The 17,836-nt window shown below is 36.7% G+C and overlaps 1 protein-coding gene across 7 annotated transcripts in view; it reads right to left on the reverse strand.

Annotated features, from left to right (window-relative positions):
* Positions 1–17,836, reverse strand: part of PLEKHA7 (pleckstrin homology domain containing A7) — a 160,378-nt gene that overhangs the window by 31,888 nt on the left and 110,654 nt on the right. For 5 of the 7 annotated variants that reach the window (XM_074918711.1, XM_074918709.1, XM_074918712.1 and 2 more), the window contains 4 exons: positions 11,444–11,622; positions 8,966–9,451; positions 3,324–3,843; positions 1,152–1,238 (listed from right to left, as the gene is read on the reverse strand). In XM_074918711.1, the coding sequence (XP_074774812.1) occupies positions 1,152–1,238; positions 3,324–3,843; positions 8,966–9,451; positions 11,444–11,622 (1,272 nt within the window). Of the gene's footprint in view, positions 1–1,151; positions 1,239–3,323; positions 3,844–8,965; positions 9,452–11,443; positions 11,623–14,364; positions 15,465–17,836 lie in introns of those variants that run through there. The other 2 variants (XM_074918716.1, XM_074918710.1) reach the window with 2 other exon arrangements.

The raw sequence follows: 17,836 nt of genomic DNA on the forward strand, positions 1-17,836 counted from the left end.
TACAAAAAATTCCTTTAGTTTTGGGCCAATATAAAGCCTTCACCAATTCCAAGAAGAGTCACCACATTTTATCGCCAGGTGGCTTCATTTTTGAGGCTCTAATATGAACCAAAGAGCTCTGCAACCACATTTCGGTTTGATCTCACATTTACAAGTTTCATACAACAGTGCAATCAAGAGCACTGTTGATGATCCAAGGTGCCCCTGAGCTTTTATGAACCACCATTCACCTGCAGAACTGACACAGTTACAAGCTCAGATGAATGTACAAACTGGCTGATGCATTTCAATTTGCAGGTGACGCAGCATGTGGCACAGGGAGCCAATCCGATCATGAAAGCAGCACAAAAATGGTTTTGCTTTAGAATGAACTTATCTAATATTTTAACCCACATTTCTGAAGATGGAGCATTTTCAGAAATAGTATAAAAAGGAAGTATACATAAAACTTTGAAACATATGCACGGTGCCCTGTAACTTAAAATGCTCATCTTTTATAGCAAATACAGTAGCAAAGAAAAAAGGCAAACAACCTGGGAATTGTAGAATACCAAAGAATGGGCAAGAAAGCACAGACTCAAGCATGCCACTAACGAAGCATTTGCAGAGTCACAAAATGTCATACGGCACAGATGAGCCACGCAGCAGCTGACCTGATAGGTGGAATTAGTTGGCAAGTGCTGCAGTAATTGTGCGATTGTGTAATTTCGTATACTAGCCAACTTAGCCTGATGTCTCCTTAATCGAATGAGAAGCAATGTTAGCTCTTCAGGCTGCAGGTATTTAGACACATTGTAAAGAGGAAATTAGCAGTCTTCAGGGAGAGTAACTGTAATTACATTTTTCACCTCAGTGCCCAGAAAGCAGTTACTTGACATGATTAAGCAATTATTTCATTAACTCTGCATTTGGTCAAATAAACATAATAAAAGCTGAATCCTCTAATAACAGACAGCTCACCCGTGTTCATGTTGCAGATAACAGCAAAATTCCTACAGGTTTTACTAGGAGCTGGTTAAGATCAAGTTCTCATTCAAGTTATTTATGTTTTAACTAATAAAAATACAACTACCGTGGAATCAGCAGGATTTTAAAACGTAACCACAATACTATGATGACACAAAAGAAAAGTAACTGCTCTCTCAACTTACCGACTTGCCATGCAAACTGGGTGCGCTCACAGTATGCGTCATGTAGCCCATAGCAGGCATAGAGCGTCGATCAATGTGAGTTGAGCTCTGTAAGAAGCCACAGCCAGAATTGTAAGGATTGTCTCAAGTGAGAGGTATGTTGTGCTTGAGGCAAGATATCCACCTCTGCCACAAATTTTCTATTTGGATTCACGGCATGCTTAGATCAGGGTAACGTTCACGGGCCAGCCAGATCCTTTCATGATTAAGTAAAACTCAGGAATGAACAAATGCAAGTTTAGCACTTGTGATGCTGGGCAGATCAGCGGATTCTGGCAGCACAAGATGCTTCGGCAGAAGAGGCAAAGTGGCTTCCAGCATCTAAAAAAAATATTCATCAAGTTCCCCCCACCTAATGTTTCCCAGAGAAAGGCTGGTTGGCTTACACGCTCCGAGAGCAGCTTGTACTCCAGACAGTAACAACTGTGAATGGCCTCTTTCAGCCAGGGAACACTAACACTGACGTGAGTGACACCTTGTGGCAATGGATTCCATTAATACCAGGGGTTTTTAAATAATCATATTTGATCTGCCCCTTTCTGCTTATAATATGAAAACCTACTGCACATCCATTCTTTCACCTTTCTCTTAATGCCAAACTTTTATGGCTTTCTTCTTTCTTCAAGGCAACCTAAATTTATTTTATTTTTATTCCTGTCTGAATTTCACTAAGTGCTGTCTTGTTCAGCTGCTTCTTTTTTCTTTTTTTAAGTGTAACTGGATGGAATTTAATAAAGCATTCCAGGGATGGGGGATTATCACAGATTTCTGTAGACATATACATTTAAATGTGAAATGGTGCTGTGTGCTGACACATAAAACCATGAGCATTTCTCTCCAGAAACTTTTACAGAAGTTTCACAGAAAAGTTTTACAGAGGAGGAAAACTGTGTTTCCCTATATTGGTAAAATCAGTATGACATAAAAAGAGTTTTATTTCATGAGTAAAATTTATGCACCTACATTGCACAGGAAGGGAAAAGGCTGCTGTACATTCCTTTGTAAGGGATGTAATGCTCCTTCAACTTACATATAGAGAAACCAATGTCTGGTATAATATAATCAGGAGTTTAAAAAAAATATTAATTTCCAGTGCTGCACATCACCAGATTATTTCATCCTCTGACAGAATATTATAAATCTATAAATACTGAAAGACACCTGACAACTACACCGCATATACACCAGGAAAAAAAAAAATAAATCTAAACTGCATGAAATTGGCATGCAACCTAAAGTCACGGTCCTGAACTCATGCTGGGTATCTGAATTTATAAATCTATTCTTTGCAAATACTCTCCCCACCAGGGCCCATGGTTGAGGCCAAAGAATTAGGTGAATACAGAGGCTTTCGCTTCCAGTGTAAGAGCTACTAAGACAAGTAAATTCTACATTGATTCAATCCTGAATCTCCTTAATTTGCTTAGGCAAGGAGAGCCATGTGGAGTTACTCAACAGGGAAACCTGTGTCACCTCTGGATAAGAGGGTACAACAGTGCTTACAAAAAAAACCCACACTGAAATTCTGCAGAAGGTTGAAGTTTCAGACCAATACTATTTGATTTTGGTTAGTCCAGTGATAATGAATCTGCAAAAGGCTTAAACTATCATGAAAAATTTTTAATTATTTTAATTATTTTATTTAATTTTTTAAACTAGCATGAAAAATTTTTAGTTATGGCTAAAAACATAGTAACTGAATCAGCTGTAAGACTACAATAGCAAAACATGTAGAGAAAGCAGACACAGCAAACACTGAATTCTCAAGCACAGGTAAATAATCAAGGAGGAGTTCATCCTGCTGAGTTTTATATTCTTGCCTACCTACTCTATACATTAAAATATTACTTTTTGTGTACTGTATACATATAAACATATGCCTTCCAGTTTTTAAATAAAAATATTTCAAACCAACATGATGTGCCACCAATTTTCCTTTCCTAACCAACAAAAATTAATAAATCTGAAATGATCAGAAAGAATTTTAGGAGAAAATGATTCACTGTATCAACTTTTACAACTTGTACGATCTTTCATACATAGGAAGGATGCAATGAGAAATGGCTAAATTAAATGATCGATGTATGACACCACATGCAGAACAGTCTGAAATCAGTTATACTGTATACAAACCTTTACAGCATGATTTCGTATCTTCCTGGGTGATCCAGCCAAAGGAACATCTACAGTTTGTCTCTCGTCAGATGGTTTAACTGTAAGCCTTTCTGCAGGAGTATGTGGTCTCCTTGGGGGAAAGCTTTTTGGAGGTCCAGGTGGAGGAATATCAGATGGAGAGGGTGGAACAGATATTGACCGTGGAACGTCTAATGAACTTTTCGACTTACCACGATCAATAAAGTCTGAAGAACCTACATAAAGTGGGGCAGTAGGGCTGCCATGTTTAAATTGCTGTCTCTGCTGCCACTCATACAGCTGCCAAACAGTTCCATCCTTATTTGCTTTCCTTTCCTCCTGGGACATCTTCAAGTGGCTAACACGATCTTGTGCATATTTGTAGTCACTTGGCAAATTGCGGTTTGGTGGTGGTGGTGAGCTCCCTGAAGGCTGCCTGGTATTCTTTGGCAAAGTGTGATAGTTTTCAGGAAAAGGTAGATTGGGACCCTGACGTGTAAGAGTCTGATCAGAAGTGAGGCTGTAAAGGAGGGGAGAAAAAAGGGTAAATTTTTGCATACATTGATAAGTAGGAATGACTTTTTAAAAAAAAAAATCTCTAATGACATTAGCATAGGAACTACAAGATACCAGAATCATTTAAAATCGAATTTACAGAAATAGTAACAAAGTAATATTAATGAAATCTACCTTGCACAAAAAACATTGCACCATATTAATGCAAAGATGCAAATAGTATAAATAAAGGCTTTTAAGTTAATTTAGTGTCTAACCTAGGATGACCTACTAGAAATAAACTTAAGGGACAGCATCATTGTGTACTTAGACCAAAAAGAACTTTAAGAACATGAAGGAAGGAATTTTTGTCATGTTTAAAGAGCAAATCTGTGAATTAAAATATTTTTTTTCCTGAAAGCCTGCTCACCACTAGGTGGAGCAGCTTACGAACAACAAATGTAGGCTCATAAAAAATTACCTTAAAGTGCAAGAAATCTCACCAATCACTGAATGAGTATCTCAGATAATTTTTGTTCATGTGAATGAAGCAAAAAAAAAGGTAAGAAACTGCTCAAAGTCCCCATGTCTGTATGTTTTACTTTCATCTGACCTAATGCTACTGGTTCTACTGTTTTAAGCACCACAAGGCTTTTTGCAACAAAACTCACTGACAAACCGGAATATAAAAAGAGGCATTACATCCTGGCTTACTACTGCATCCATAATACACTTAAACTATCGAAATTAAATCTTTCAGTAGATAGAGAGTTAAGACAGAATTGGCAAAAGCTTTCACAAAGTGTAGTTGGATCCCTCTCCTGCCTTAATTTCTGATTCCCCAGTTAAACATCGGGGCGTTATGTACTTGCAATCATTTGTCCATTGATTCAGGATCTCAAAACAGAAACCCATTCTGCTAGACTTGTTAACAGAGCAACAATACAAAAAATAAATCAAAACAACAAAAAAACACAAACGAAGAAACTCAAAGCATGTTCATCACTCCACTCAGTAGGCTCCACTCTCAGCACGAGAGGGAGACCTGATGTGTGGCAACTGCAGGAATTCCACATGAAAGAAAGGGCAGGATGGGAAGGAACATTTTTGTTCATCATCCAAGAATAGCAGAAGCAGGGGGAAAAGAATTGCTACCGGTAACTCCTGCTCAGTAGTTGCCTCCATCTCCTTCTGCTTGCAGGATTTGGCACTGTTGGGCTGTCTTGAAATATGGATGCTCTTGAGAGGACACGTAATTCCTCTTGCCAGAAAACAGAATTAACTGCCCTGCGCTGCATGGAGGATTACAAATTTGTAAAAGCTCTGCTCTCTCACACCACAGAATGTTGATGTTACCTCGAATTTCACAATGAAGGTTAAAGCAGGCAGGCAGTATCAACAGAGGCAACTCACAAGTTCAGCATTCAGTGGTCAAGTAACCTCTTTTATTTGTCTAGCTCATTGCATCATTACTCTATGTTCTGTACTGTACTGCCAATTCTTTCCACATGAAAAAACGGTTGGTTTGTAGAGACGTATTTTCTCTGGATAGGAATGAGAACTGAGAAAGCTTAGAGCAGGTAATGTTTCAAAAGGACATCTGAGACAGACATGAAGCTAGGACAGATAATTTTGGTGTTTTCTCTGGAAAAACAGGGAAAGGGGCTTCACCATTCCTATACTCCAAACTAGTGGAGTCCTCGTGAAGGCATCTGCAAACTATTGGATTTTGTGTTTTCTAATTGGACATGAAAGGGTAAAGTATTGAGATCAGGAGGAATTAATGGTAGTCAATGAAGTTACTCAGGGCTAGCAGCTTTAGGAGCAAAACCAGTCTCAAAACAAAGACCCCATGAGATCTGGGGAGAGGAAAAATAAAACCACACCTTTCTTCTAGAAAAGGATTAATTTGTCTGAGAGGAACTAAAAACAGTTTGGATGAAAGCAGTACTCTGAGTAGCTGGGAAGTGCAGGCTTCATGCAATACTTCAGCTGGCTAGAAAAAAAGAATAAAGTTGCATGTGTGTTACATTGCACAGGGAAAGTCATATTCAAAGCTGAACTTGAGGCACTGTCTACATACAGGTAGGTTGCAATTTCTCAGTACATGGAGAAACCTCCAGCTAAGATGACAGGCTTTAAGCAGGTGGCATCTCTACCACACAAGGTTTCAGACCCTTAAAAATAATTTCCAGGATATAAAAATAGGCACTAAGATGACATACCAAATTCTGTAACAGGAAAGGAACAATGTCCTGAATGACACAAATTAATCCACAATGGACTGCGGACAATTGTTTTCTCAGAGACCAAGAGTAAAAATGAGAAAAAGCAGCTGTTCTTGAGAATCTCCCTTTCTTGAATGATGAGATATAAAGAATATAAAAAGGAAAGCAGACATTGAAGACTGAAAAAATGGCCTGATGATATATTACATGATTATTTGCAATGAAAAACATTCAGGGTCTGCAATGGGAAGCCACTGCACAGAAGATACTGTAAAAAGAGAAGATAAATGTTCAAAAGAAAACAAATATAATTATTGGAAACACTATGCCCATTCATGGGAATGCACAGAAGCTAACAAAGACAAGTAATGTTTCTTCCTTAAGCAAATCAGGAAGGAATGGAAAGTTCTGCATGACAAGAAATGTTTAACACTGTATTTGCAAGGAAGGAAATTCCTCAACATGACTGCATTTAGTTGGGAAATATTATACATTTATCAGGTTAATATATATTTTTTTTATTTTTTAGGTGTTAAAAATAGCAGGTTCTTTACAATTATGCATTCACTATGTCTATCCAGGCACTGGAATCAGATCAAAGACTAATAATTTCTGGACAGCTGCTGTTTGCTGGTCCTGAACTTTAATTACTTAAAACCAAAGTCTCCTGAAAGCTGCCTTTCAAACCCTCATCCAATTCTCTAGCTGTCTCTCTCAAAGGCTGGCACGAACCTTACCAAAGCAGGTATTCCCCTCTCCTGAGAACAGAGAGGGGTAGATGATTACATTGGATGTAACTGCAGCGCAGCTGCAATGCAATGCAGTTCCTTGTCTGAGAGATGCATTTCCAAATTGACAGCTAACATTTACTAGTTAGCAAATCGTTCTGAGTGCTTTATAAAAATGGGACGTAAAATATCTATTTGAAAGATCCGAATATCTATATAAAAGGTGCAATCCTTGCAAATAATTATAGATACAATTGCTGTATTTGTCTGAAGCCTCCAGCTGAAAGAGTTCTTTCTTGTCATAATCAACTTGCTGGCAGGCATTGCATCTTCATACACCTGAGCCAGGAACAAATAAAGCTGTACTCATTCTGTGTTCAAAAATTATAAAGGCTTCTAAATCCTCACAGGTTCTTTATTTTAATGTTTCAAGTGGGATAACAGTAAACACAGAGCATCAAGAAATTAAGTGGTCCACTAATAGTTACTAAAATCTAAATGGAATGTCAATCAAATTATCATCTCTATATTTCTACATCCTGAAATCAAGATGCTGTTTTCACAAGTCACATGCAACTTTCATCCATCAGTTAAGTGCACTGCAATGATCTCAGCAGGTTGAGAGAAGGTGCCATTTAAAAAAAATTAATCCATTAATCTTTGGGAAGGTAACGTGCTTTTTTTTCTGAATGCAGAGAATATAACGGCATTTGTCAGGGGAAGACAAAGAAAACAAGGTCAACTGAGCTAAAATAGAACATAAAGAAAGTTCTTAAGGTAAGAAGAAAATTTATATATAAAGGTAGATTTTGGTTACATCACTGCAGCTGACTCTTGTGAAGTTTCACTGAGTACTTAACAGCTCCAGCTGAGGTAGTTGGTTTTATCTAGAACAAAAGTTGACAGCTACAAGAGCACTGTCTTAACACTATACCTGATATATGCCTAAAGTTGATTTACTCAAAAAAAAGTAATTTGGAAGAAAACAATACTTATTTAGCTATCAGTCAAGCCTATTCACTGCCTATACTTTTTATGTGAAAAACATCAACGTAAGTTTTCTTAAGCACTGGCTAATTAGTTCAATAGTTTTCTGTATTATTTTAGACTAATACATGTGTGGGTGTAAGAAGAACTAACATACCAAGTACTTGTTTTCATTAAAGTCATATTCTCTCAAGAAGCATGGACTGATATCCAAGCAAAAAAGATGCAAGTAAACTGACTCTAGCAGTCTAGAAGAATGTTAAATAAAATCAAGAAGTATGAGAGCTTCTTTAAGGGTAATTCCAAAGGTAAGAGAGTAGAAGAATAGACTTCCAAACAGAATTAGCAAGCGTTACATTTCTTAATGATCCAAAGTGACAAATGTTAGCTTCAATAAGCATTAAAAAAATGCCCCAAATATTTTCTCCCTCCTAAAGCCCACATGCTTATGTCCCCCATTGCATGATTTATTATCATTGGATTTTAGCAGATTTCTAAGGTACTAATTCAGAAGGTTACCCATATATGAAAAATCCTCACACACAGCATAGAGCTCAACTGTCTTTCCCACTGCTTGCCACAAGATGACATTCTGAACAGACACATACATACATCACTACATTTTTTCATCTGATGCCTAATCTGACTGCACAATTTGAGATTTTCAAATTGCAAAAGCATTCCTGTGTGCATTCAACTTATTGGTACAAATCAGATAATTTTCAGGGACTGAAAAGGGAAAAGAGAATCGTGGAGACCATGGGAACATCCTAGGACCTCTTCATTAGCTAAATGAATATACAGAGACCTTTCAATGTATGACGCACCCACTGTGACTCTGAGTGCGATGAGTGGAAAACAAACAATAATCTATAATTTATAGAGTGTAGCTGTTTAAGAGATAACTGATGGCTGCATTTCACTTTCTGGGTCTTCAGTTGTAGCAAATTTTAAGAAGTTTTAAGCATTCACAGTGGTTAATACAGTGACAACATTAAAGGGATTTGATTAGCCAATCCCATATTGACTTTCCCGTGAGAAAAACACCTGAAAAATACCATTCTGCACTGGAGGAGAAAGTAAGTTTTGTTATAAATTGTCTCTGTAATTCTGATTTGCACTAAATGTATCACTCATACACATATTCCTTTAATTTAACAAAATGCCTTTTGGCAGTCTATTTAAAGATGGGCTTATTACTAACCTTTTTGTATCTCCTTTTTGGACTTTCACCCAGTGCTCCACTTGAGCCATGTTACTTTTTCTTTGAACCTGTTTATCTGGATTTGTTCTGGGAACAAACCCTCTTTTATACGAGCTGGTACCATTCTGCTCCACCAGGCCAGCACTCATACTTAATGAACTAGGAAGTGTTCCATTTTTCTCAGCTGGCTGAGGCTGAGCTACTTGGGACCTCGATGCATTCGTTAAGTCTGGAAATAATGAATCAGCTTCTGTTAACGCATGCTTAGCCTTTCCCTTCTTAGTTTCCAGAGTTTCTTTTCTGTGGATATAACGCTCCTCCTCCTCTTTTTCTCTTCTGATCTCTTCACGCTTATCATATCCAAGCATTTCAGCTGATTTTTGATGACTTTCTTTTGTATCTGTAATCTCTGTCCTCACACACTCTTTACAGGCATCCACATGATTGACTTGGGGAACAGCTTGCTGATCCACTTTTTCAGTTTCTCTGGAAAGAAAATACATCAGTAATGAACACTGCTTAATTGTAAGAAGTTAATGCGGTCTTGTTACTATTTTAGAAAGTATACCCACAAAAGCACCTTCTCCGGGCTGTGATAAATTTGACATGTTAAAATAGGTATGCTCAGCATAATTCAGTTGTTATCCCAGTTAGACAAAAGTTACCTTTACAGTGCTATCAAGGAAGAAGTCATTTATATGCATGTGTAACAGTGACTGAAAATTCTAATATTATATGAAAGAAGTGTTTAACTTGCATAATCTTGTGTACAAACAACTGTAAAGAAGAAAATCTTCCTATCCTGGGAAACACTGAAAGCCAAAAAAAGAAAACCACACAGGCAAATGATAATTTCAAAGTCAAAAATGTCTTTCATATCTTTCTATTAGGAACTAGTCATTTCTGGGCAAGAGGACAGGGGAAAAAAAAAGAAAAAATTTACATTTGAGTCAGTACGACCATTGTCCACAGGATTTCTAACCTAGGGGCTATTCCCGCAAAAAATAAAACAAAAAAACCCCTCCATTGCTCCTAATGCTGCAATGCACATGCATTTATTTACCTTATTGACTAAATATTTTTTAAAATTCCATACCAGAAATCTTCATATTAAACTTACAACACACTATAAAATATCTATGGATCCAAAAAATTTTATGTTGCTTTCGACACATAATGTACTTCATTTGCAATTTTGTTCATCTCCTTATAGTAATAAGCTTCTGGACATCAATTTTTTCTCTTACAATTCAATGGAGTATCATTGATGTCAGAGTGGCACCTCATTTTCTCTGAAACTAAGTTCAGCTTCTTTAAAGCTTTATGGAAGGTGAGTTCTGAGTAAGTGCAATGAAACAATTGTTTTCACTTCAGCCTATTTAGTGTCTCAAAATGAATAGTCTACTAGGAGGAAGGACACTGGATCAATACTTTTAACATGCCAGACTTCCGCAATGTTTTATTCAGTTATTCCTATCCTTATACAAAAGATAAAGGAAAAAAACAAGTAACAGGTTACATGTTACTTGAAATTTAAATGAAATCCAGAAAATCTTAACACAAATTCATATAGGATGCAAAGCTCTCGATGAGATGTTAAACCTTGCTTTTATTTGATTTTCCAAAAGCAAGCAGTACTGTGAGATACTCTTGAAAAACTGCACCATGATGTTCTAATCCTCACAGCCCCAAGGGGTTAATTCAGAGCAGGGTTGTCTTACAGTACAGTCTTCTTTCACAAGGAGTTGTAGGGGAAAAAAATCACATTCCATAGTCAAAATGTCAAGGAGGCTATCACAATTTTAAGAAAAGGGAAAAACTGGAAGCACATGAAGGCACAGATGAATTTGTTTGCCTTTAGCACTGATTAAGAACAATGGGACAAAGGACATGCTCCTTTGTAAGAGTGCTTTTTTTCTGCACATAAAAAATGCCTACAAGTACTAAAGGCCACCAAAGTAAAAAAAAAAAAAAAAAAAACAAAACCAAACAGTCAATACCTGCATAAATTAGTTAATAACCATAACTGTATGTGCTTTATGATTTATCCATCTTTAATATCCTTTTCCCTCTTAACAGCACTTTAATCCTCGTTCTAAACACTCATTTGAAACAACTCGTTACTCTTCTGTCTTTTCCCTTCTACTTATCTCTCCTTAAGGCTGTCAACCAGTTGTTGTAATATATGAATTTGCTCACAAAAACTATAACTTTTTAACTGAGTTTTCCTAAAAAATTATATATATATATAAATTAATCCATGTCACTAAATGTGGGCACACAATTTGTGTGTAGATGCAAATACTGAACACCAGGCTTTCTTAATGTTAACTGATTTGCTATAGAATGTAATATTAAAATAATTATTTATTTAAAATGGGAATGAGTTTCATGCACACGTTTACGAATATCACTTTCAGAAATCATCACCAATTTAAAAAAAAATTTAAAAGCTAACAGTTTCAGTACTGAACTTGCCTCTTCAGTGAAGAGCGTGTTTGCATAAGAGCAGCTTGATTCATAGCCCGGATCCAGCCATTCATATCCTCTTGGGTATCTGCACTGAAGTAGTATGTCCGCATCCCTGAATGCTCTGCCTGAGAGCCAATAACAGAATTCTTATTATAAATATATGCCCGCATACCTGTATGAACAGCCTGTAAGGAGAAGGGGGGAAAAAAAAGTCAGACAGCCCTTTCATCTCTTCCCCCAGAAAATTTGCTGTTACTTTTCCTGATATCTTTAAAAAAAATCCTTCCAGATTTTTTGACCATTTCTTTAATTTTGGGTAAAGTTATTATGTTGCCACAATGGATTATAGTGCAGCAAACTCAAATGGCACTGTGATTTTTACTGAAATTCCTCTCTCTCTTTCTTGCACTATTAAAAGTGCAGCTCTTCTGTTTTTGACAGTTAGGAAATCTCAGCTTTTTATTTTCTTTTGACTGACACATTTCATTTTCCATAAATACCATACAAAACAAATTAAATGAATTCTCAGGAACATGCACAAGCAAGCCAATTTTCCCAGCTCGTTTAATAAAGCAATTTATTCAGACAAAACACAGACGAAAATCTTACAATTCAAGCAATTAAGCTGCTTATTTAAGAAGTCATTATAATGCATGTTATGATCTTTTGGTTAAAGTGTGCACTTGAACCTCTGTATTAGCTGCAAAAATCACAAGACTTACTGATAGAGTTAGTAATACTGATGGAATTATCACAGCACATAAAATATTGACAAGTACCCCTGCACACCAAAATACTCCATGAAATTACACTGCAAACTAGAGGCATTTGGAAATTCCTCTACAAATATATTCAATATTGAAATGTACTCAATATGGAATGTAACTCTAGGCTAGTTGAATTTAATCAAACCTCATCCACATTTGTATAAGTAATAGTATAGGTATTACTAAGGCATATCAGTCCTGAAACACTTGACTATATTTCCTCAGCTACTTTACAGATATGTTTCAGATTAGTAGGGAGAGACTAATTTTCTTACTTTCCAAAAAACCTGAAGACAGTATACTTGGCTTGAAAGCTCTTGTAATGATATTTTTTAAAAATTAATAATTTAAACTGCTTTTTATAAAACTAAACTTGTTATCGCACACAAAAGCTAAAGGTATGAAACACCGCTAAGACAGGATTTTTTTTAAAAGGAAAAAAATCTCAACTTTTTAATTTGGATATACCTTCTTTTAAAGGTTAAACATATTTCACAAATATTCCCTAAAGGACTGGCCTTTTTATTTTGATGAAATCCTCTCCCCCTCATTATTCCAAATTAAAGAAAAAAACCCTACTCTACCTTCACAGATGGCTTCAGAAACACAGTAAGTTTTGACAAAACCCAGGCTATTTAATCCAGTGCAGGCCTCCCTAAATGTTGTCATTTCATTTACCCTGAATTACCCAAATTACCATAATCTTAGAGACTTGTATCAACAACTCCGAAAAGCAAAATATTTGCTTGCTTTAAGTTTTGTGGAAAATTTACTCCCTTTCTGTTGCAACCTGTTCTTAGAAATGTATGAAAGGTGGCCTTTCCCTTCTGCGGCTCAAGCAAGGAAGCTTCAGTTCATTTTGAAAACAGTGGTAATAGTGTCCCCACTGGGGTCAGTCCCTGGCCTGCCATCACACCTGTAGTGGAAAGGCTGAGACTGCAGCACAGCAGCCTGCTAGGAAAAGGAGGAGGAGAATGAAGAGGAGGAAAGGGTGACGTGGAGAAGTCCAAGACCCTCTCCTCCTCAAAAGAGTCTCTGCTTCCCAACAGCACTTGGCCAATAAGGGAACACAGGGTGGTTTCTCCCTCCCCACCATTAGCTGCCTACCTTAACACAGGATAACAGGACTTACAGACATGAAACAGTAGCTCTGATCAATTGGGTATTTAGGAATCAAAGGATTTTTTTTCAAGTTTCCCTGGTTGAGTTCTTTGGGTTTGGGTTTTCTTTGTTGTTATTGAGGTCTTTTTTTTTTTTTGGTCATTTTGAGACCATTACAAATGGTCAAACAAATAGGATTTAGAAGCATTTAATTCATTGCAATTTATGGTTAGCATCCAGTGTAAGAAGAGAGCAAAAATTGGCAGCTCCAGGTGTAAAGGGAAACAGTGATTTTTAACATTAGACTAATGACTGCAGGGCTCCTTCACAGACCACATTGAGACATAGATGATGATGCTGGAATTCAGAAGTGAAGTGACCCCTCCATAAAAGCAGACTACATATGCCCTGTTGTGATGACACAGTAGGACCCTACCATTCACTGGTTATATACTTGCTGAAAAAAAACCAGAACCTTTGGTAACTAACTGCAGAGACCACATCCCACATTAATAAATGGATTTAACAGCAGTCTGTCTGAATTGACCTGTACATCCTGATTAGCATAACCCATTTGCCTTTCAGGTTCTCTTTCAGCAGCACACGACGAACACAGCTGAAAGCATTGCCTAAAGAGGCTGTAGGTCAAAACGGTATAAAAATGCAGAGTATGTTGCACCATTCTCCCTTGAGAGACTGAAGCAATCCCAGCCATAAACATTCATAGCTTCAGAAGGGATAATGGAGATGGTGTGTTATTATCGACAAATGTGACATTCTGAAGTTTGTAATATATAAAACTGGTTAAAGGAAAATTCAAATATATTTCAGTTCATTATTAGTAGTGTGGTTTATATGCAAGAAAGCCACTTTGTGCCAATGTCCTGTAGCTGTCACTGCTAGAAGACACAGAAGCTAGCAGGGTTTTTTTGTTTGGTTGGTTTGGGGTTTTTTAAAGCAATAGCTATTAGGATGACTACAGCATACTAAAAAGCCTAAAACACAGCACATGAGCACATGTACACCATACACACAACAGGGAAAAAATAATACTGGTACCTATTCATGCATTCAGATGCCTTAATGTGGATAGATTGAGAAGAAAAGCAGTCTCTCTCCCATAATGCACAGAAGGAGAAATGGACAGTAAACCCCAAGAGCATATCAATAGGACAAGACAAGGACAAAAAGTTAAACAAGTTAAAATCATGAAAAAATTCATGTTTCCAAAGAAAATACTTAACAAAAGACTATACTAAAAGTAACTAATGCCTAGAGCTGTTATGTTCACCTGCGATAATTCAAAAGTCCTAGAAGAGAAGCCGCCACAGTTCATAGGACAAAGGGATGAGGAGGGGATCAGTTTTCTAAAAATTGTAATCTTTCAAAGTTAGCCCTCTCAATAGGCTATAACACAGAGGTAATTCTCCCTTCTCCTCAAGTTCAATATTTGTGAACCATTTATAAACAAAAATGGAAATATTAATACTCTGAGCCTTCACTATGAACACAACAACAATCTAATTCATCTTCTACTCTCTAATAATACTGAGCTTTTTCAGGACTTCTAGAATCTAGAACCTTTTCTCTTCCAAATTTGAAACTGGCACCTCTTAAATTCATGGCCCTTAACAGTTCTTCACCTGACTCCCCAGATCCAGAGAAGTTTTGTAAGCAATACGGGAGCCTAAGGAAGCAACAACGATTCAGAGAACATAAAAGAACAAACTAGGTCAAAATTTTTAGGAAAACCATGAGACCAAATAAACAGATTAAGAAGTTTGCCCTGGTCCCAGCAGGTCTACACAACAAACAGATGCTTCCATTAGTAGATCTTAGAATGTTAATAATGAAAAGATGTCTAAACCCAAGCTGCAGTAGCATCTTCTGGAAGTAATAATTTGGCCTGGCTTCCTAGGCTCTGAATGCCCTCATGCTGAAAGGCTGTATCTCTGAAAACATGTAAAAGGTAGTACCAAAAGGAGCAATTTGTATCACCAACACTAATTCCTACCTCTTACCAGAACATCCTTCATTGACTTTATTTGGTAGCAAGATATGCACCTAAATACAAACGCATACTTGCATACATTGTCTTTGCGTGAAGTTTTGTTGTTTTCTTTACAGCAGATGTTGGTAGCCTTCCAAGTTTCTCAATTTGTATTACTGTCAGATTGACATAAGTTTACTTTCAGTATTCTCTCATATATTTTAACACATATAAGATCAATTAAAAATAGTTTTCATGATTGAGGACAATGAGGCTTCTAAAGAGACAGTGATGACATGAACCTTCATAAATTGATACTATTCATGTTTAAAATGATCTTATTACTAAAAAGTACAGTCAATTCCAGCTATATATTAATGTTGTGCTAAATTTTTCATATTAAAATCCATACATAGGATTTATCTTCCCTCATAGGATTTATCTTCCCTCATATTTGTACCAGCAAAAAAATTACTGTGTTAAAAAAATATACAAATTAGATTAAATATCTTTAAGATGTTAGCTACCAAACGAAATATGCAGCAAGGATGCTGAGTTCTAAAATGCTGTCACACAAGTTAATGACAGCAGTTTACACCTAGTCACAGCACTTTGCTTGGGACAAATAAACAACGTGAAAAATTCATCACGATAAAAACTTAAAAGCGGAGTTTCTAAACAAAACAATTTAACATACATACTGTTACACTTCAAAGTAGGTTTCTGATTGCATTTAAACAGACTGTATGCAGTTCTGCAGGCCTGTAATTGTTAAACACCCAAAGGGACACAAAAGCTTAAAGCCGGGCCTCAGGGGATGATGAAAGGAAAAGAATTTTGAGAACTCCTGTGGTTTACATGTTAACAGGGTTTTTATATATCCTAGTGAGCATGAATTTTACAAACCTCCTTCTAACTCATACGCAAAAAGTATCCAGGTATTTGCTAAGTTGATTTCCTTCCTTTAGTTTTACAAACCAAAATGCTGAAATTTTTCACAGTTTGACTGCTTCCCTAACTTCAAAAAGTCAGTTTTTTAAAACAGCCACTTAAAATGGGAGCCAATACTTCTACTGTAACAGAGGATTTACATAATCTGAGTAAATGACAGGCCTAATGTAAAAAGTGACATGGCACATTCTCCCTCCCACTCATTCAGAACTTAAAGGCAAAAAAGTCTTATCTTTATTTTGGGTTTAATCTGCTTGTGTTTTCTATTTCTGGCTGCACTACGTCATGAGACAGAATGTCCATCTATGCTCTGGATATCGAAGAGTACTGAAGAGATTAGATAAAGGTAATGGCTGGTGAGTGATGGAATGCCAGTATGGCCGTGCTCTGGTCACCGTGTGCCGACTCTGTGACCATTGAACATCAGTGTTGGATGGGGTTCATGAAACAGGAATCTTGGAAAATCCTCCTCTGACCTAGAAGTTGGTTCTAAATAAAATGAAACTGCAGCATCAAGTCTGCAGTCAATCATCAAACAGCTAAAGAGAACTTAAGATCAGCCCAACAAATGAATGCGTCAAATATATGTTGTTCATTTTTTAATATAGATTTCTAGCATAAAGTTCCTTTTGCTATCAAATCCCTATTTCTACATCAACTTTTTAGTAATGACCCTATGTTGAAAGTCTCAGGTTACTGGCTCATGATGATTTTCAGGAAAAGACACAGATTAAAGACTTGGTAGAGCTCATATAAGTATGCTGTCCTAAAAGGAGCAGGGAAAGTCAGCATTTGCTTCTGAAAATGTTTAACCATGATCACACCATGAATTCTACTCCACAGGAAAGGAGAGACAGAACTTGGCAGTGGTAACTTAAGATCTGGCCTATAGAACACACTGCTTGGTAACTACATGTGTATGAATACACACAGGGGTTTCCCCCCCCCACCTTATCACTGATGGCATTAAACTCATTAACAGTGCTAATATACATTCAATTAACAGTTACAAACACCCTTTCAATTAAATAAAAAGCACAATTTTTTTTAAACTCTAAAGCAACTCGATACTATTGCTACTTTATCTCCTTCCCCAGACCGCACTAATAGTTATTCAAGGGAACCAGAGGCCTAGAAGTACATTGGGTCTCCTCTTTCAGTATGTGCTTCTTCCTAGAAGGCGGCTCTAGAAGAGGAGGGCTTTATGAATTACACTCACTAAATATCTGAATGTTTTTCTTAAACAACGGTTCCTTTGTAGCTTGTCCTGCTATCTCATGTTCAGTGCATTTGAACAAGTACAATAAACATTTCCACAAAGTGCACTTGGTCTTTTTTAAACACATTTCCCAAGTTAATATTTGTTCAATAAATTTCAAACTTTTATACACTTGAAAATAGAACCAAAACCAATAAAAGGCAGTTTCCAATTTTAAAACGCCTCAAAAATCAAAATGGGAAAGTCTAAGATGAGCAGATGTTCTTTGTAATTTCAACACACAAGATTTAAACAGAAAGTTTCCTTCTAGATCTCCTAAAGTATACCTGATCAAAACCTGATTTCTAAATTTAAAGTACATAAATCATTTA

The sequence above is a fragment of the Athene noctua genome, chromosome 14 (assembly GCF_965140245.1).
Source record: "Athene noctua chromosome 14, bAthNoc1.hap1.1, whole genome shotgun sequence".
In the NCBI taxonomy this organism is placed as follows: domain Eukaryota; kingdom Metazoa; phylum Chordata; class Aves; order Strigiformes; family Strigidae; genus Athene; species Athene noctua.